Genomic DNA, 14,754 nt, shown 5'->3' on the forward strand with positions numbered 1-14,754 from the left:
ATACCAGAATCCTCTGCAGTTCTCATTCGCATAACACAAACAACCTCCCCATTATGGAGTATGACTGCAGGCAAAGGTCAGCTCCAATTTCAAGTTATTTTGGGCCTCAGACATTAGTTGTGACCCCAGCAGCAGAAGTATCATTACACTGAAGAGGGCCAGTCTGGCCAATGACCTCAACCGAGGAAAAGGTCAAGATCTTACAATGATGTTCCTCCGGTCAGGAATCCCTTCCCGCAGACAGCCAAAGGACCTTTCTCCAACTACAGCAGCAGAGAGGACTTCCCTCAGAGGGCAAAGAAGAACATTTTGGACTGACAACTCTAATTTCTGAGTTTCACAACATTTTCCCTCAGTTTGCTTGCCAACTTGACGCGCCGATCCAGTTTCCAAGGACTGCTCCAGTACAATCACAGGGCAACATCCAGTGACGCTTGGGTGCCGCATTAGAAGCCACAATGAACAATTGGTACCCAGTGAGGCTTACAAATCCACTACAAACTTGAGCAGGAACGCCTGGTTTGGTGCCAGCCTTTGAGTTGTAGGACCATTTTCATTCAGAAGTCACAACTCACGATCAAGCCAGGGTTTATAAAGCACAGTTTGTCCCTGACTGCAGCCCCAAGAGGGTCATCAGCTCTCTAGCTTTCTTGTTGAGGCCATTAGCCAAGCTGCAAGAAAGCCTACAGCAAGCAAAAAGATACGTTTCACCTCTCTTTTTGCCTTGAAGTGAATGCCTTGTGGCTCAGTGGCAGAGCCTCTGCTTGGCGTGCAGAAGGCCCCAGGTTCAATCCCTGGCATCTCCAGTCAAAGGGACTAGGTGAGTAGCTGATGTGAAAGACCTCAGGATGAGACCCTGGAGAGCCGCTGGCGGTCTGAGTAGACAATACTGACTTTGATGGACCAAGGGTCTGATTCAGTATAAGGCAGCTTCATGTGGATTTTTGGGAGGGGCAGTGGATCAGTGGCAGAGCCTCTGCTTGGCATGCAGAAGGTCCCAGGTTCAATCCCCAGCATCTCCAGTTAAAGGGACTAGGCAGGTAGGTGATGTGAAAGACCTCAGCCTGAGACCCTGGAGAGCCGCTGCCAGTCTGAGTAGACAATACTGACTTTGATGGACCGAGCATCTGATTCAGTATAAGGAAGATTCATGTGTTCACGTGTGTGTGCAGTGGTTCTCAACCAATGGTAGAAATGCCACCAGTGGGATGAAGGGTTTCATAACAATTACTCAGAATTTGCACTCCCTCAGTCCCCATGTGTTTACCTGCTAGGATTACAGAGTACCAGAGGTCTAAAAAATAGTTAGAGAAGCATTAAAAATACCAAAAGGTGTATATATAATTCAAAAATTACAAGAAGTTAATAGAAAATAATAAAGATTGTTATTGCAGTTACAAAAGTATAAGATGGCACCATAAAATGTCCACTATTTAAAAGATGGCAACAATAGGAACACTATTTCCTTTCTCCCTTTTTGTTACCTGCTATTGTTGCCTGGTCGCCCCCTTGGCCATCAGCGGGGAATGGGGGGGGGGGAGGTAGGGTTGCTAGGTCCAGGTTTGAAAACTAGAGATCTGGGGATGGAGCCTGGGGAGAAGAGGGACCTCAGCGGGGTACAATGCCACAGAGTCCTCCCTCCAAAGTATCCATTTTCTCCAGGGGAACCGATCTCTGTAGTCTGCACAGGTCCCACTTGGAGGCTGGCATCCCTATTACCTACAAGTGTGACATGCCATCTTCTGCCAACTGATTATTCATCTGTGACCTTTTGGCATGCTAGTAATAGACTAGTTGTTTCTTCTAATCCTCCATTCCCCTGACCACCAGTAGGTATCTTTGATTCACCACTTCCTGCTGACTTTACTAGCCAAGGATTATCCATTATGCTTCTGCAATTTTGCTAAATTCTTAAATCTTGCCATAAATGATGAAACATAACAACAGAATGCCTGTAAACATATGAATGTCCTTTTGGGCTTTTTTGTTCCCAGCCAGTGTGGTTAGTGGTTAAGAGCAGTGATTTGGAGCGGTGGAGTCTGATCTGGAGAACCGGGTTTGATTCCCCACTCCTCCACATGAGCGGCGGAGGCTAATCTGGTGAACTGGATTTGTTTTCCCACTCCTACACACGAAGCCAGCTGGGTGACCTTGGGCAAGTCACAGCTCTTAGAGCTCTCTCAGCCCCACCTACCTCACAGGGTGTCTGTTGTGGAGAAGGGAAGGTGATTGTAAGCCGGTTTGAGTCTCCCTTAAGTGGCAGAGAATGTCGGCATATAAAAACCAACTCTTCTTCATTGTGGTGGTTCTTTAACAGGGTGATCATTGGGACATAAGATACAAACAGCTGAGAAACTCTGCCTGAGTGCATGGCAACTGTTCAAACAGCAGCATGGAAATTATCTTGAGAAGCAGTAAGGGCCCGTCCTCCAACTCTGCAATGGTACCACATACAAGCACATCCGGACTCTCACACACCCACAGGCCCTTCTGAAAAATCTTAGTAAACGGCCCTTGTGAAGACGGACACCTCTCAAGCGTTTTGCAAACTGAGGAGGTTCAGGGAGACTTACCAGCTGCAGCATCATGGACACGCTCTCCCAGGTGGCTTCCTTAATGTTGTCCCCACCATCCACAAGCCCTTGGTAGCCCTGAAACAGAACACACAGAAGTGCATTACTGAAAGAGAAGCATTAAACCTCTCCTCTTCTTAAAGGAGGAGCCCCGTGGCACAGAGTGGTAAGCTGCAGTACTGCAGTAAAAAGCTCTGCTCGCGACCTGAGCTCGATCCCAACGGAAGGTGGTTTCAGGTAGCCGGCTCAAGGTCGACTCAGCCTTCAGTCCTTCCCAGGTCGGTAAAATGAGTACCCAGCTTGCTGGGGGTAAAGGGAAGATGACTGGGGAAGGCACTGGCAAACCACCCCGTAAACAAAGTCTGCCTAGTAAACGTCGGGATGTGACGTCACCCCATGGGTCAGGAATGACCTGGTGCTTGTACAGGGGACCTTGACCTTACCTTACTTCTTTAAAAGGTCAGTATGTACAAGGAGCACCGCCAACGTCCAGGTGGGGCCTGGAGAGCTCCCGCAATTACAGCTGATTTCCAGACTACATAAATCACTTATTTGTTTATTATTTATTTGAAGCATTTATTCCACTTCTCCTGGAGAAAATGGCTGCTTTGGTGCCAGGTCCCTCTTTGCCACCAGAGGGAGGTTTGGGGGCGGAGCCTGAGAATGGCAGGGTTTGGACTGTAATAGTATGAGGCAAGTATTGGGTTAAAATTATAATTTTGTAATTATAATTGTAATTTTAGTCACTGATAACAGTAACTGAGCGTCTTCAGGGGAGGGAAGAGATTTCAATGCTGTAGAGTCCAATTGCCCAAGTGGCTATTTTCTCCAGGTGAACTAATCTCTAGCAGCTGGAGATCAGTTGTAATAGCAGGAGATCTCCAGCTAGTTCCTGAAGGTTACAACCCTATAAACACAGCAGCACAAGACCAAACTATGCAAAAAGTGCTATATTCTATGTGCAGTGACCAGATATAAGTGAACACTTATTAATATATACAGTTATATTATCTAAACAAATAGAACTATCTACAAAGGTTAGACATTCTTTTTTAGAATCATTGTTCTTTTGGGATTATTGTCCATATATAATCTTTTCAAGGTTGTCACAATTGGATGCCTTGTTGTTGAAGTGCATACGCAGAGTCGTATCCCGTTGACTGCACTGTCAATACGAAGTTGGGATCTCACGAACTTCACAGTCCGGGGCGTATATTACAGAGGTCCGGATTATCGTCCTGTTTCGACCCAAAGTCTTCATCAGAATGTGTTCAAGGCAGTTAGTATGTCTGCTCTTGTGATAGGCGGTTCCTGAAGGTTGGCAACCCTCTTTGGAAGGTGGACTGCATGGCATTATACCGAGGGCCACCAACACGGTGCCTGCCAAGTGTTTTTAGGAGGTGAGCGGGGCCAGGTGAGGCTTTTGCCCAGCAAGGATTCCGATTGACTATTAGAGATTTGATTGGCTGTGCAGATTTTTTTAAATGTTGCTTTGGCGGCAGCTGCCACCACAGCACGAGGATCTGTATCAGAGCTGGCAACCCTATGCTCTGGGCATACTGATTCAGTTTGCTTGACCCACACACGCGCCCTCAGACTCAACTTCCACATTTAGCTATGAAGCCTGGGGCAAAACTATACACTGTCCCAACAAACACTGGCTCGCCAACTCTGGTCATGTGATTTCATTGTATTTGTGTTATTTATAGTCTGCCTTCCTCATGGTGCCTCAAGCTGGATTGCACCAAGTAAATCAACGCAATCTGTAGGATGAGTGATCAAAAAAGCAGGGCAATAGGATTGGGATGGCAGAACTCTGAACCAAAGCATAAGTATTAAACATGGCGTGATAAACAAGCAGTAAATGGTATCACATAAGCAGAAACGCAATGCACTGAGAATAAGATAATGCATATAGCACCAGATATCACATATCATATTGGTCATTTATGCAGGGGAAATTTGTGTTTGGTTTGCTGCAGTTTTCTGCTCCAAATTCTCAAACCTCATATGCATGAGGGTTCCCACCCCGCAAACCAAGAGTATCTTGTGATTAATTAGGCATCCCCAGTGAATCATGAAGCTTGAGTCCCTCCCCCTGAAAACAAGCCTTGTTGCACTTTACTTGGAGGGGGTGGGTCAGCTCTTAAAGGGGCTGTGTGCGCTTTTGCTGGGTATTCCTCCACAGCTCCCTTCCGGGAGCTGCCTTCCAACCTTTGCAGCCTCTCTTCAGTGTCTTCCTGCACATTTCATGACGGTTTAACTCCCTCTTTTGTGCTTTGCTTTGAGGGAAGGGGTTGGATGGGAGGGACAGACACGTGGGAGGGAGAAACCAAAATGGGCACGGGGAGAGAAACCTGAAGTTAAGAGCTATGCATGGAAATAGGGGGAATTTGGTCGCTCTTGCCTCAAAGCAGTATTTAAATTTGTTCTAAAACAGGATCCTAGAACTGCGGCGGAAGAATGAGGCCACAGCAAAGTCATGTCTGAAGGTCGGTAAAATCATGAATAATGCAAAGGAAGCCTCGAAGCAGTTCAGCAGGGACTGCGAAGTAAATACCTCTGCATAAATGGCCATACAGTAGTAAATAAGTGATTGGAGGATCAGTCTCTCCAGTGACATGTAGAACCTGAGCTTTGGCTTTATTTACTTACTTCGTTTATAGTCCACCTTTCTCACTGAGAGCCAAAAGCAGATTACACACAGTCCACCTTTCTCACTGAGAGCCAAAAGCAGATTACACACAGTAAGTCAATACAATAAGCAATGTAAAAGGACTGGGATTACCGAAATCTGAACCAAAGCGTAAGTATTAAACATGACATATTAAACAAGCAGTAAATGGCATTACTTAAATAGAAATGCAATGCACTGAGAACAAGATAATGCACAAAGCACCAGATATCACATACCATATACAGTAGTAAAGCCAACAAACCCGCTCCCTTCCTTGAAACCTCTGAACCATTCTGCTACAATCTAGCCCTGTCACCTTTATAAAAATGCCCTCCCAAACAATTCTGTTTTACATAGTTTGCAGAACGCCATCAATAAATATACTGCTGGTACGATTTTGTGCCTTAAAAATTTCTCTCTCCAGAAGGATCTGCTTTGTTGCAGAGGCAGGGTCACACTTAATTCACACTCATCCTGTGTTCATAACAGACCCCAGTTTTTGAACAAAACACCCATCTGTAAGCCATAAAATTTTTAAGGCCTTCCAGCAAGGACAGGTTTTTATACTGTGCAGGTGGACAATATAAAACAGAAGGGAAGGGGACCCCTCCAGAGGATTGTAGCTCAGAATTAAATGCCGTTTGTAACTAAACAAAGAGAGGCACCGGCTAAGAAAGAAAGTATTATATCAACTTACCTCATGAACAAAGAACACTTTGGCACCTGTGTATATCCCCACACGGACCACTGCCCGGACAGCGGCGTTCATGCCTGTGCAGAAAGGAGGAAAAAGAAAAGTTGTTCATGCCCACAAAACAAAACTGGATTATGGTCTGATATAAAAGATATCTCCGTAGCAATTTCTAGAGGCTGTAAGACCACAGAGACCTGACCATCTAATTTACACTAAGAAATCCTACCGTAGGTGGATTCTTCATTGAGCAGGGGATTGGACTAGATGGAAGAAGGAGAAGAAGACTTGGCTTTTATATGTCAACTTTCTCTACCACTTAAGGGAGAATCAAACCAGCCGACAATCACCTTCCCTTCCCCTCCCCACAACAGACATCCTGTGAGATAGGGTGGGGCTGAGAGAGCTCTAAGAGAGCTGTGACTAGTCCTAGGTCACCCAGCTGGCTTCGTGTGTAGGGGAAGGAACAAATCCAGTCCACCAGATTAGCCTCCGCCGCTCATGTGGAGCAGTGGGGGAATCAAACCCGGTTCTCCAGATCAGACTCCACCACTCCAAACCACAGCTCTTAACCACTACGCCACGCTGGCTCCCCTGTATGGCCCCTTCCAACTCTATGGTTCTAGGATAAAGGAGCCACTCTACCTCTAGCAACTCTATGGTCCCTGGCACTGGTTCCCCTGTACACAGTGGCATTCCATTTATGACCAGCCTGAACATTGGCGTGGCAATAACGTGTAGTACTTGTTTTTATCAGCTACGTGTTGCCCCAAGCAGTGATCTTCCCCCATCTCACAAGGCTTTTTACAAAAAGGAAAACTGGAATTGCACAACAGTGTACATTATTGCAATTTGGTGTGCATGGTGCATGCTGCTACTACACACCTGTGCACTTTTTCTTATGTGTGTATCACTGCCCCATTATCCTAACATTAACAACTTCCTATGGCTTGTCAGGAAAAGGGTCCCCATGTTCTACAATTATGACATTCATCTTTGAAACATTGGTGAACACTATATGGAGAGAAGGAGGGGAGTCCACAAGGGAGTGTCTTTGGCTGGAGGGTGGGGACACGAAATCATTATGTGTGATCCAGGTATTGTATTTTAGAGGAGCCCGGATGTTACTTTACCCCCTATATTCAGTGGCTTTACCCCCTATCATCAGTGGCTATTTGTATCAGCTAGCTTTTGCAGTTTTTTGCAGCTAGCTTTTGATTTTTTAATTGCACATTTTCCCCCGTTTGGAAGTGGCCATTCCCCTTACCCGGAATTGCACTTATTTTTTATTTTTAAAAAGCTCTTTATTTGGTTATTTGGTTTTTTGAAAAACACACACAAAGAAATACAAAATAAGCAACGGTACATAAATCACAACGGTCACAACAGAGCGGCTCAAAGGTGTTGCAATAAGAGTCGTTCTACAACAAAAATTCTCACAAGGTCAACGTTCTAGGTGAACCACTGAACCGTTAGCAAATAGGGCAAAAAAACCAAAACAAAAACCTCCTCTGAAGGCCTGGAAGTTGTTTGGTGCAATTTAATGCACAGGTGCTCATGACCCAAAACAAGAGAAATTGGGGGTCTTCCAAAAAAACTGCCGAAGAAGAGGTGGTTTTTATATGCGGACTTTCTCTACCATTTAAAAGAGACTCAAACTGGCTTACAATCACCTTCCCTTCCTTTCCTTTCCCTTCCCCACAACAGACACCCTGTGAGGGAGGTGGGACTGAGAGAGCTTTAAGAGAGCTGTGACTAGCCCAAGGTCACCCAGCTGGCTTCATGTGAAGGAGTGGGGAAACAAATCCAGTTCACCAGATTAGCCTTCGCCGCTCATGTGGAGGCGTGGGGAAACAACCACAGTTCTACAGATCAGACTCCACCGCTCCAAACCACCGCTCTTAACCACTACACCACGCTGGCTAAGACAAATCGCTGTGGCTCCTCGATGGGATCACATCTCCGTCGCAAATACACAAGTGTGCAAGATCAGTGGCACCGCTGCAAGAGTTTGCCCAAGAGATTCAGAACCAGATTCCTTGAGAGGCTAGGACAATGTAAACCACAGAGAGACGAGAAGCCGAAAGAGCAGAGTACCCTCTTGTAGGACAAAGGAAATGGGAGAGTGAGGAGGGGGGTTGGGGGGTTGGCTGCCTCGAAAGCTGGATAAGAACTCTCAAGGGGCTGGATCTGGCCCATGGGCCTTATGATTGACACCCCTGGTCTAGGGTAAAAGGCCTTTCATATCACCTGCTACCCAGTCCTTTTGACTGGATATACCAGGGATCGAGCCTGAGAAGATGCAAAGCAGATACTCTCCCCAAGCCACAGCCTCTCCCCTTATTTGCCTTTTATTTCCTACAAGCTCCCCAATGACCAGGGCAGATTACATAATTTTATACAGACCGCTCAGAAGGATTTACATCTGAAAAAAGTATACCAAGACTTCAGCTGTCTACTTCGCAACTCATGTTGTGGAAGAGCCAGAAAGTATATGAAGATCTGAAGAAGTGAGCTGTGGCTCACGAAAACTCATATCCTGCCAGAAATTTTGTTAGTCTTTAAGGGGCTACTGAACTCTTGCTTTTATCCTCATAGAAGTAAGCCATCAGTACAAGCTTTGCATCTTCCTTTGTTCCCAAACCTGCAGAAGAGCCAATGTGGTATAGTGGTAAGAGGACTGGGTTAGCAGTAGGGAAATGTGGATTCCAATGTACTTGGGTGATCCTGGACCAGTCATCATAATCGCCCAGATTAATCTACTTTGCAGGGCTATTGCAAAGGAGTAAATGTGACAACACCCAGTGTACCACTGTGAACTATTTGGAAGGTGAGTGTGATACAGATGAGATAAACTTACTTATGTTTTACTGTTTCAGTATTAAAAAGCTATGCATTACAGATCTGAACACACATGAAGCTGCTTTATACTGAATCAGACCCTTGGTCCATCACAGTCTTGTTTACTCAGGCTGGAAGCAGCTTTCTAGGGTCTCAGACCTTTCACACCATCTACGACCTGGTCCTTTTTAACTGGAGATGCTGGGAATTGAGCCTGGGACCTTCTGCATGCAAAGTGCATGCTTGTATGTATATACCGGGCTCAGAAGCTTTGTTAGGAAAGAAAGAGGATGTCACTGTTTAACCGATAAAGCTTCCTTTAGTTTTGACAGTTATGAACCCTGCCATGTGTCAATGGACATGGCCAGTGCTAAGAATGAGCTACAAACTATACAATATAACAAAATAATAACATTTATTTCAAGGTGTACACAGCAAGATTGTTAAAAACACAGGGCCTTGAATACAAGCTACATATAAAAATCAGTTATAAAATTCTTATGCACAGCTGATATAACAATGTAAATGACCAATGCTTGACCAGACGCGTTTTGGCCAGAATAGGTCTTTCTCAGTGGTCATAAATACATACATTGCCAATTCTGATTCATCACAGGTTGATGTATGCACATTCGGAAGCACTGTTCATTTCGCATCAGATTGTGCGAGCCACTGTCCATGTGGCAAAGACCCACAATTTGGGTTAAGAATTTACAGCAAGCCACACAAAATATTAGATTAAAATATTTCTTAAGGTTTATTTCTGGATGTGTTTTTATAATTTTATGTATTTATGATTGCTGAGCCCTGACCTGGATGGCCCAGGCTAGCCTGATCTCGTCAGATCTCAGAAGCTAAGCAGGGTCAGCCCTGGTTCGTATTTGGATGGGAGACCACCAAGGAATACCAGGGTTGCTGTGCAGAGGAAGGCACTGGCAAACCACCTCTGTTAATCTCTTGCCATGAAAACCCCAAAAGGGGTCGCCATAAGTCGGTTGCGACTTGATGGAACTTTACACACATGATTGCTGATGGCCTACTCAGGCCGAAATGCATCTGGTCAGGCATTGGTCATTTACACAGTTCTATCAACTTTGCATAAGAATTTAATAACTGGTTTTAATATGTCGCCTATATTCCAGGCTCTGTGTTTTTAACAAGTTTACTGTGTAAGCCTTGAAATAAATGTAATTATTTTGTTAGACTGAATACTTTGCAGCTCAACCTTTGAAGCTCTGTCTACATATCTGGTTGAGTTCCCCCCCCCTTTTTGTTGTTCCGCTGCTAAGAATGAACCAGGTGTTACAGACACAATCTAGCACAAGGGAGTGGTGGCGCATGTGCAAAAAACCACAACCCTGAGGTTGTGATGAACTGAACTTTAAGACAGAGTAAACGCCTAAGGTCAAAAGCCAAAACATTCTTGAAAAGAAATTTCATACCTTTTACATAAATGAAAAGGCTCAGGATGGCAGCGTCAGAGAAGCACTTCAGACAGATCATAAGACCAACATCTTAAGTTCTGTTCCTGTGTCACCTTTGGGAGTTTGGATGCAAGCCCAGCATCTCGATACATGACGGGACAAGCAGCTCCCAGGGTGTTCCAAGCTAGTTTCTCCAGAGTGAAGCGGAGATACCTCCAACCGTTCCAGTTTGGCCCTGACATAAGTCATAACATCAAGATTGATCTAAAGCAATGCCTAAAATGAACACTGGGGGGGGGTGAATCATAGAATCATACGGTTGGACCACCAGGGCCATCTAGTCCAACCCCCTGCACAATGCAGGAAATTCACAACTACTTCCCTGCCACCACCCCCAGTGACCCCCCACTCCATGCCCAGAAGATGACCAAGATGTGTTCCCTCTCATGATCTGCCTGAGGTCATAGAATCAGCATTGCTGACAGATGGCCATCTAACCTTAAAAACCTCCAGGGAAGGAGAGCTTACCCCCTCCCAAGGAACAGCTCTGTTAGAAAATTCTTCCTAATGTCTAGAAGGAGATTAGGAGAGAATATCTCCAGATCAGTGGGAAATCCAACTAAGAATTAAAATACAGTCATACAGACTTAGGTTAGAAATTGCAGCAGCAATACGTTTCTTCACACAATGCATAGTATAATTGTGGAACTCCCTACCCCAGGTTGTGGTGATGGCTGCCAACTTGGAAAGCTTTAAGAGGGGAGTGGACATGTTCATGGGGCAACAGAAAACAACTCCACACCATCCTCTATATGCCAGCCCTATATATCCCAACTGCATCCTCATATGACTTGCACATTTTATTTTGGGCATGTTGACATTTAAAGCAAGTGCCTGCAACCTGTCTGCCAGTCCACCGTGCTTGCCGGCTCCAAAATATACTACGGCGGTTGCAGAGGCGCAATCCAACACCACTCAGAAAATCCCCCCCGCGCATGTGACTGCCCCCATGGAGAATCCATGAACCCAGGTGGCTGCTGCTTTGGAGATCTTGCTTTCCCTGAAGACCAAGGAGGCTGCAAAATTCCCTCAGGTTTCCATTGGCCTTTCAGAACTCATGTTAGGACACCTGTGTTCTGGCTAATGCAGTAAAAATAAATTCATTCATTCATGTTAGGAATCAAAGCCGGATTCTTCTCTGATGAAACTTGGTCCCCGGGCTCTCCAACATCTTGAGGGCAAGAGGGATTACTTTGTGTTGGCCTGTAGGGATTACTTTTCACTCCCGGGTGTTTTGTGCAAGGAAATGGAAACCTCATGCTTAATTGTGCCGGCAATCAAAAGCATGTGCATCAACCTATTTCGTTCCCATATTTATTGCTTTCTGAAGACCAAATTTATTACTATTTTTTCTACTTAAAACATAATTGCAGCACCAAATCGAGGCTTCCAAGGGCTACTGTTCTTTTTAGAAGAAGAGTTGGTTTTTATATGCCGACTTTCTCTACCACTTAAGGGAGACTCAAACCTGCTTACAATCATCTTCCCCTCCCCTCCCCTCCCCACATCAGACATCCTGTGAGGTAGGTGGGGCTAGGAGAGTGTGACTAGCCCAAGGTCACCCAGATGACTTCGTGTGTAGGAGTGAGGAAACCAACCCGGTTCACCAGATTAGCCTCCGCCGCTCATGTGGAGGAGTGGGGGAATCAAACCCGGTTCTCCAGATCAGAGTCCACCACTCCAAACCACCGCTCTTAACCACTACACCACACTGGCTCTCTAACAAATGCATTTTTAATGCATTTTCCTTCTCCTTTATATTTGTATTTATATGATGTTAGCCACCCTGAGCCCGGCTTGCTGGGGTACTACTACTACTACTACTACTACTACTACTACTACTACTATTAATTTATTTATTTGTACCCCAGCAAGCCAGGCTCAGGGTGGCTAACTTTATCATCATCATCATCATCATCATCATCATCATTATTTCATGTCTGAGTAACGATTTGCCACCTTCTCTGGCCAGTCCTATCCCATTAATAAACACTTGACTTTTCTTACCTTGTGTTTGAAATGACCTATTTTTGTGATGAGGCTATAACAATAACAAACAATAAACTTTAAAAATATGAGCAGTGACTGTGGCTTGTTAAAAAGTGAAAAGAGAGTCCATCAGACACCTTTCCCTCTTCCCCAACGAGAACTGATAATCAAATATTTATTCACAAGCCACAAGGGAGAACGGAATGTCCCAGAAAACGGGAAGTAATTAATTAGCCTAAAGACAATGGAACAAAAAGGAAATAGAAGGGAGAAGCAGGTCCTTTGCTGAACAGACACATGGCAGAATCTTGGTCATGGGGAAACATCTTTTCTCTGGGGAATTCAGAACTTTATTAAATGCAATGTGGAATCCTTTATTTCGATTGCATTTGCAGCCAGATGCAGAAAAAGAAGGATCGAGCAGTGCAAAAAAAGGCCATCATATGGAACCAGTCAAAGATAGTTAATCGCTTTAGTCAGCTTTGCAATAATCTCTGTAGCTGCAACAGATTCAGATAAATCCACAGTTCAGGAACAAACAGCAAGAACTGGGGATTCTGCAAAGGTAAATGAGGAATTGCAGAGAAACAAGGGCTCCAATCCAAGACCCTTGAGAGTGAATGCAGGTAAGCTCTCAATGCTGATTCTGTGAACTTAGGCAGATCATGAGAGGGAGGGCAGAAAGGTTTGCATCAATGTTTGGCTCTCGTGGCCCTTTCTTGCATGCCCAAAGAAATGCCAATTGTCGCTTTGGGTGCCATTTTCCTCCAGGTCAGATTGGCCAGGGATCCTGGAACTTTTTTTGTTTTGGCCATGTTCTGGGCATACTGTAGTAGGGGACAGTGGGAGTGTGGGGGAGGTAGTTGAGAACTTCCTGCATTGTGCAGGAGGTTGGACTAGATGACCCTGGTGGTTCCTTCCAACTCTATGATTCTATGATTTGGGCAAGTAATTGCTGACAAGCTGAGTGACATGTGGCAAGATGTTTTTAAGTGGAATATAAATATATTTTTTAAAAATCCAGAACAAAAGCAGAGGACTACTGGGGAGGAAGGCAGAAGTGGTGGCAGCACGGGAGAGTGGGAAGTAAAAAGCGAAGCAGGTGTGGGCAGCAGGGACTGGCTTGTTGGATCAGACCGGAGGGCTTTCTAGCCCAGTTTTCTGTCTCCAGCAACGGCCAGTCAGATGACCTGAGGAAGCTCATGAGAAGGACATGATAGTGATAAGGGTATCCCCTACTGAGAAAGGCTGTAATTTTGAGAAGGAGAAGCACTTTAATAGAGTGCGGACATTCCTGCTGTATAACACATTGACCAACTAAAACATGCCCAGGCTCATCTGGATGAGCTCACCTTGATACGCTCATCAGAGGCCCCAAATTATCTGAACATAAACTAGGGTTGCCAGGTCCCTCTTCACCACCGGTGGGAGGTTTCTGGGGTGGAGCGTGAGGAGGGCAGGGTTTGGGGAGGGACTTCAATGCCATAGAGTCCAATTACCAAAACGGCCCTTTTCGCCAGGTGAACTGATCTCTATTGGCTGGAGATCAGTTATAATAGCGGGAGATCTCTAGCTAATACCTGGAGGTTAGCAACCCTAACATAAGCTCATCGGATGCCCTGAAAGTATCCAAACACCCAAGTCCTTCTTAATGGTTCTCCTACTGGGATTTTAACCATTCAGACTCGTTTTGCCTCTTCAGGCCACCAAGCAAAAACCCAAACCCGGAAAGCGTCTAGAAGAGGAACCAATCCACTTACCCTGGGCATCTCCTCCAGACGTCAACACGGCAATGGCCTTGCCAACTCCCATAGTGTCGGTGTGTTCATGTTTTGCTGGGTTCTGCGACATTCTTCTAGCTGAAAAGTCAACACCAACAAGATTTTAAAGGGGCTGACGGAGCAAGCGCCCTCTCTCCCTCTCCCCGATGCCTTCTTGTCCCTCGCAACAGCAAGGCAGCAGTGCCGGCGAGACCCGGAGCGTTTCTTGTAGACCTCACGTGTTGCCCTTTTGAAAGAACACTCCGCCTACTCCCAGTAAATGACAAGTGAAAATGTCACTGTAAGTGATCCCGGCTGCAGCGTCAGCCACACCTAATCCTAAAAGGCTCCCAGCCAGCTGCCACGGGCATTGGTGAGCAGCAGGTAGAGATTTTAAATCAGTAGCTGTAGCGTCCGTCCATCATTTTCAAGGTTTTTTTTTTTTTATAGGCCTTAATCCCCAATTAGGGTTTGTGCCAGCTCAAGTGCTCCACGGCCTTGATAAGATTTCCAAAGGAGGCGAAAAGACTTTGAAATCTCTGTAGCCAGGGCAACAAGATCCTTTGGAAGAACCAGCCTTCGGGACGCAATGAAAGCCTGCATACCGTAATGCAGGGGTGTCAAACATAAGGCCCGCAGGCCAGATCCAATCCCTTGAGAGCTCTTATCTGGCCCACGAGCCAGCCGATCTGGGATGGCAAGTCCCAGCCCAACCAAGTGACTTTTATGTCATATCTGG

At 45.5% G+C, this 14,754-nt stretch overlaps 1 protein-coding gene across 1 annotated transcript in view; it reads right to left on the reverse strand.

The window, feature by feature from the left end:
* PFKM (phosphofructokinase, muscle) overlaps window positions 1–14,754 on the reverse strand; it is a 60,211-nt gene that overhangs the window by 37,134 nt on the left and 8,323 nt on the right. Inside the window, exons 2-4 of the mRNA XM_056851785.1 lie at window positions 14,016–14,110; window positions 5,948–6,021; window positions 2,574–2,651 (exon numbers count right to left, since the gene is read on the reverse strand). Coding sequence (XP_056707763.1) covers window positions 2,574–2,651; window positions 5,948–6,021; window positions 14,016–14,106 — 243 coding nt within the window. The 5' untranslated portion in view covers window positions 14,107–14,110. The remainder of the gene's footprint in view (window positions 1–2,573; window positions 2,652–5,947; window positions 6,022–14,015; window positions 14,111–14,754) is intronic.

This window comes from Euleptes europaea, chromosome 1, assembly GCF_029931775.1.
Source record: "Euleptes europaea isolate rEulEur1 chromosome 1, rEulEur1.hap1, whole genome shotgun sequence".
NCBI lineage: Eukaryota > Metazoa > Chordata > Lepidosauria > Squamata > Sphaerodactylidae > Euleptes > Euleptes europaea.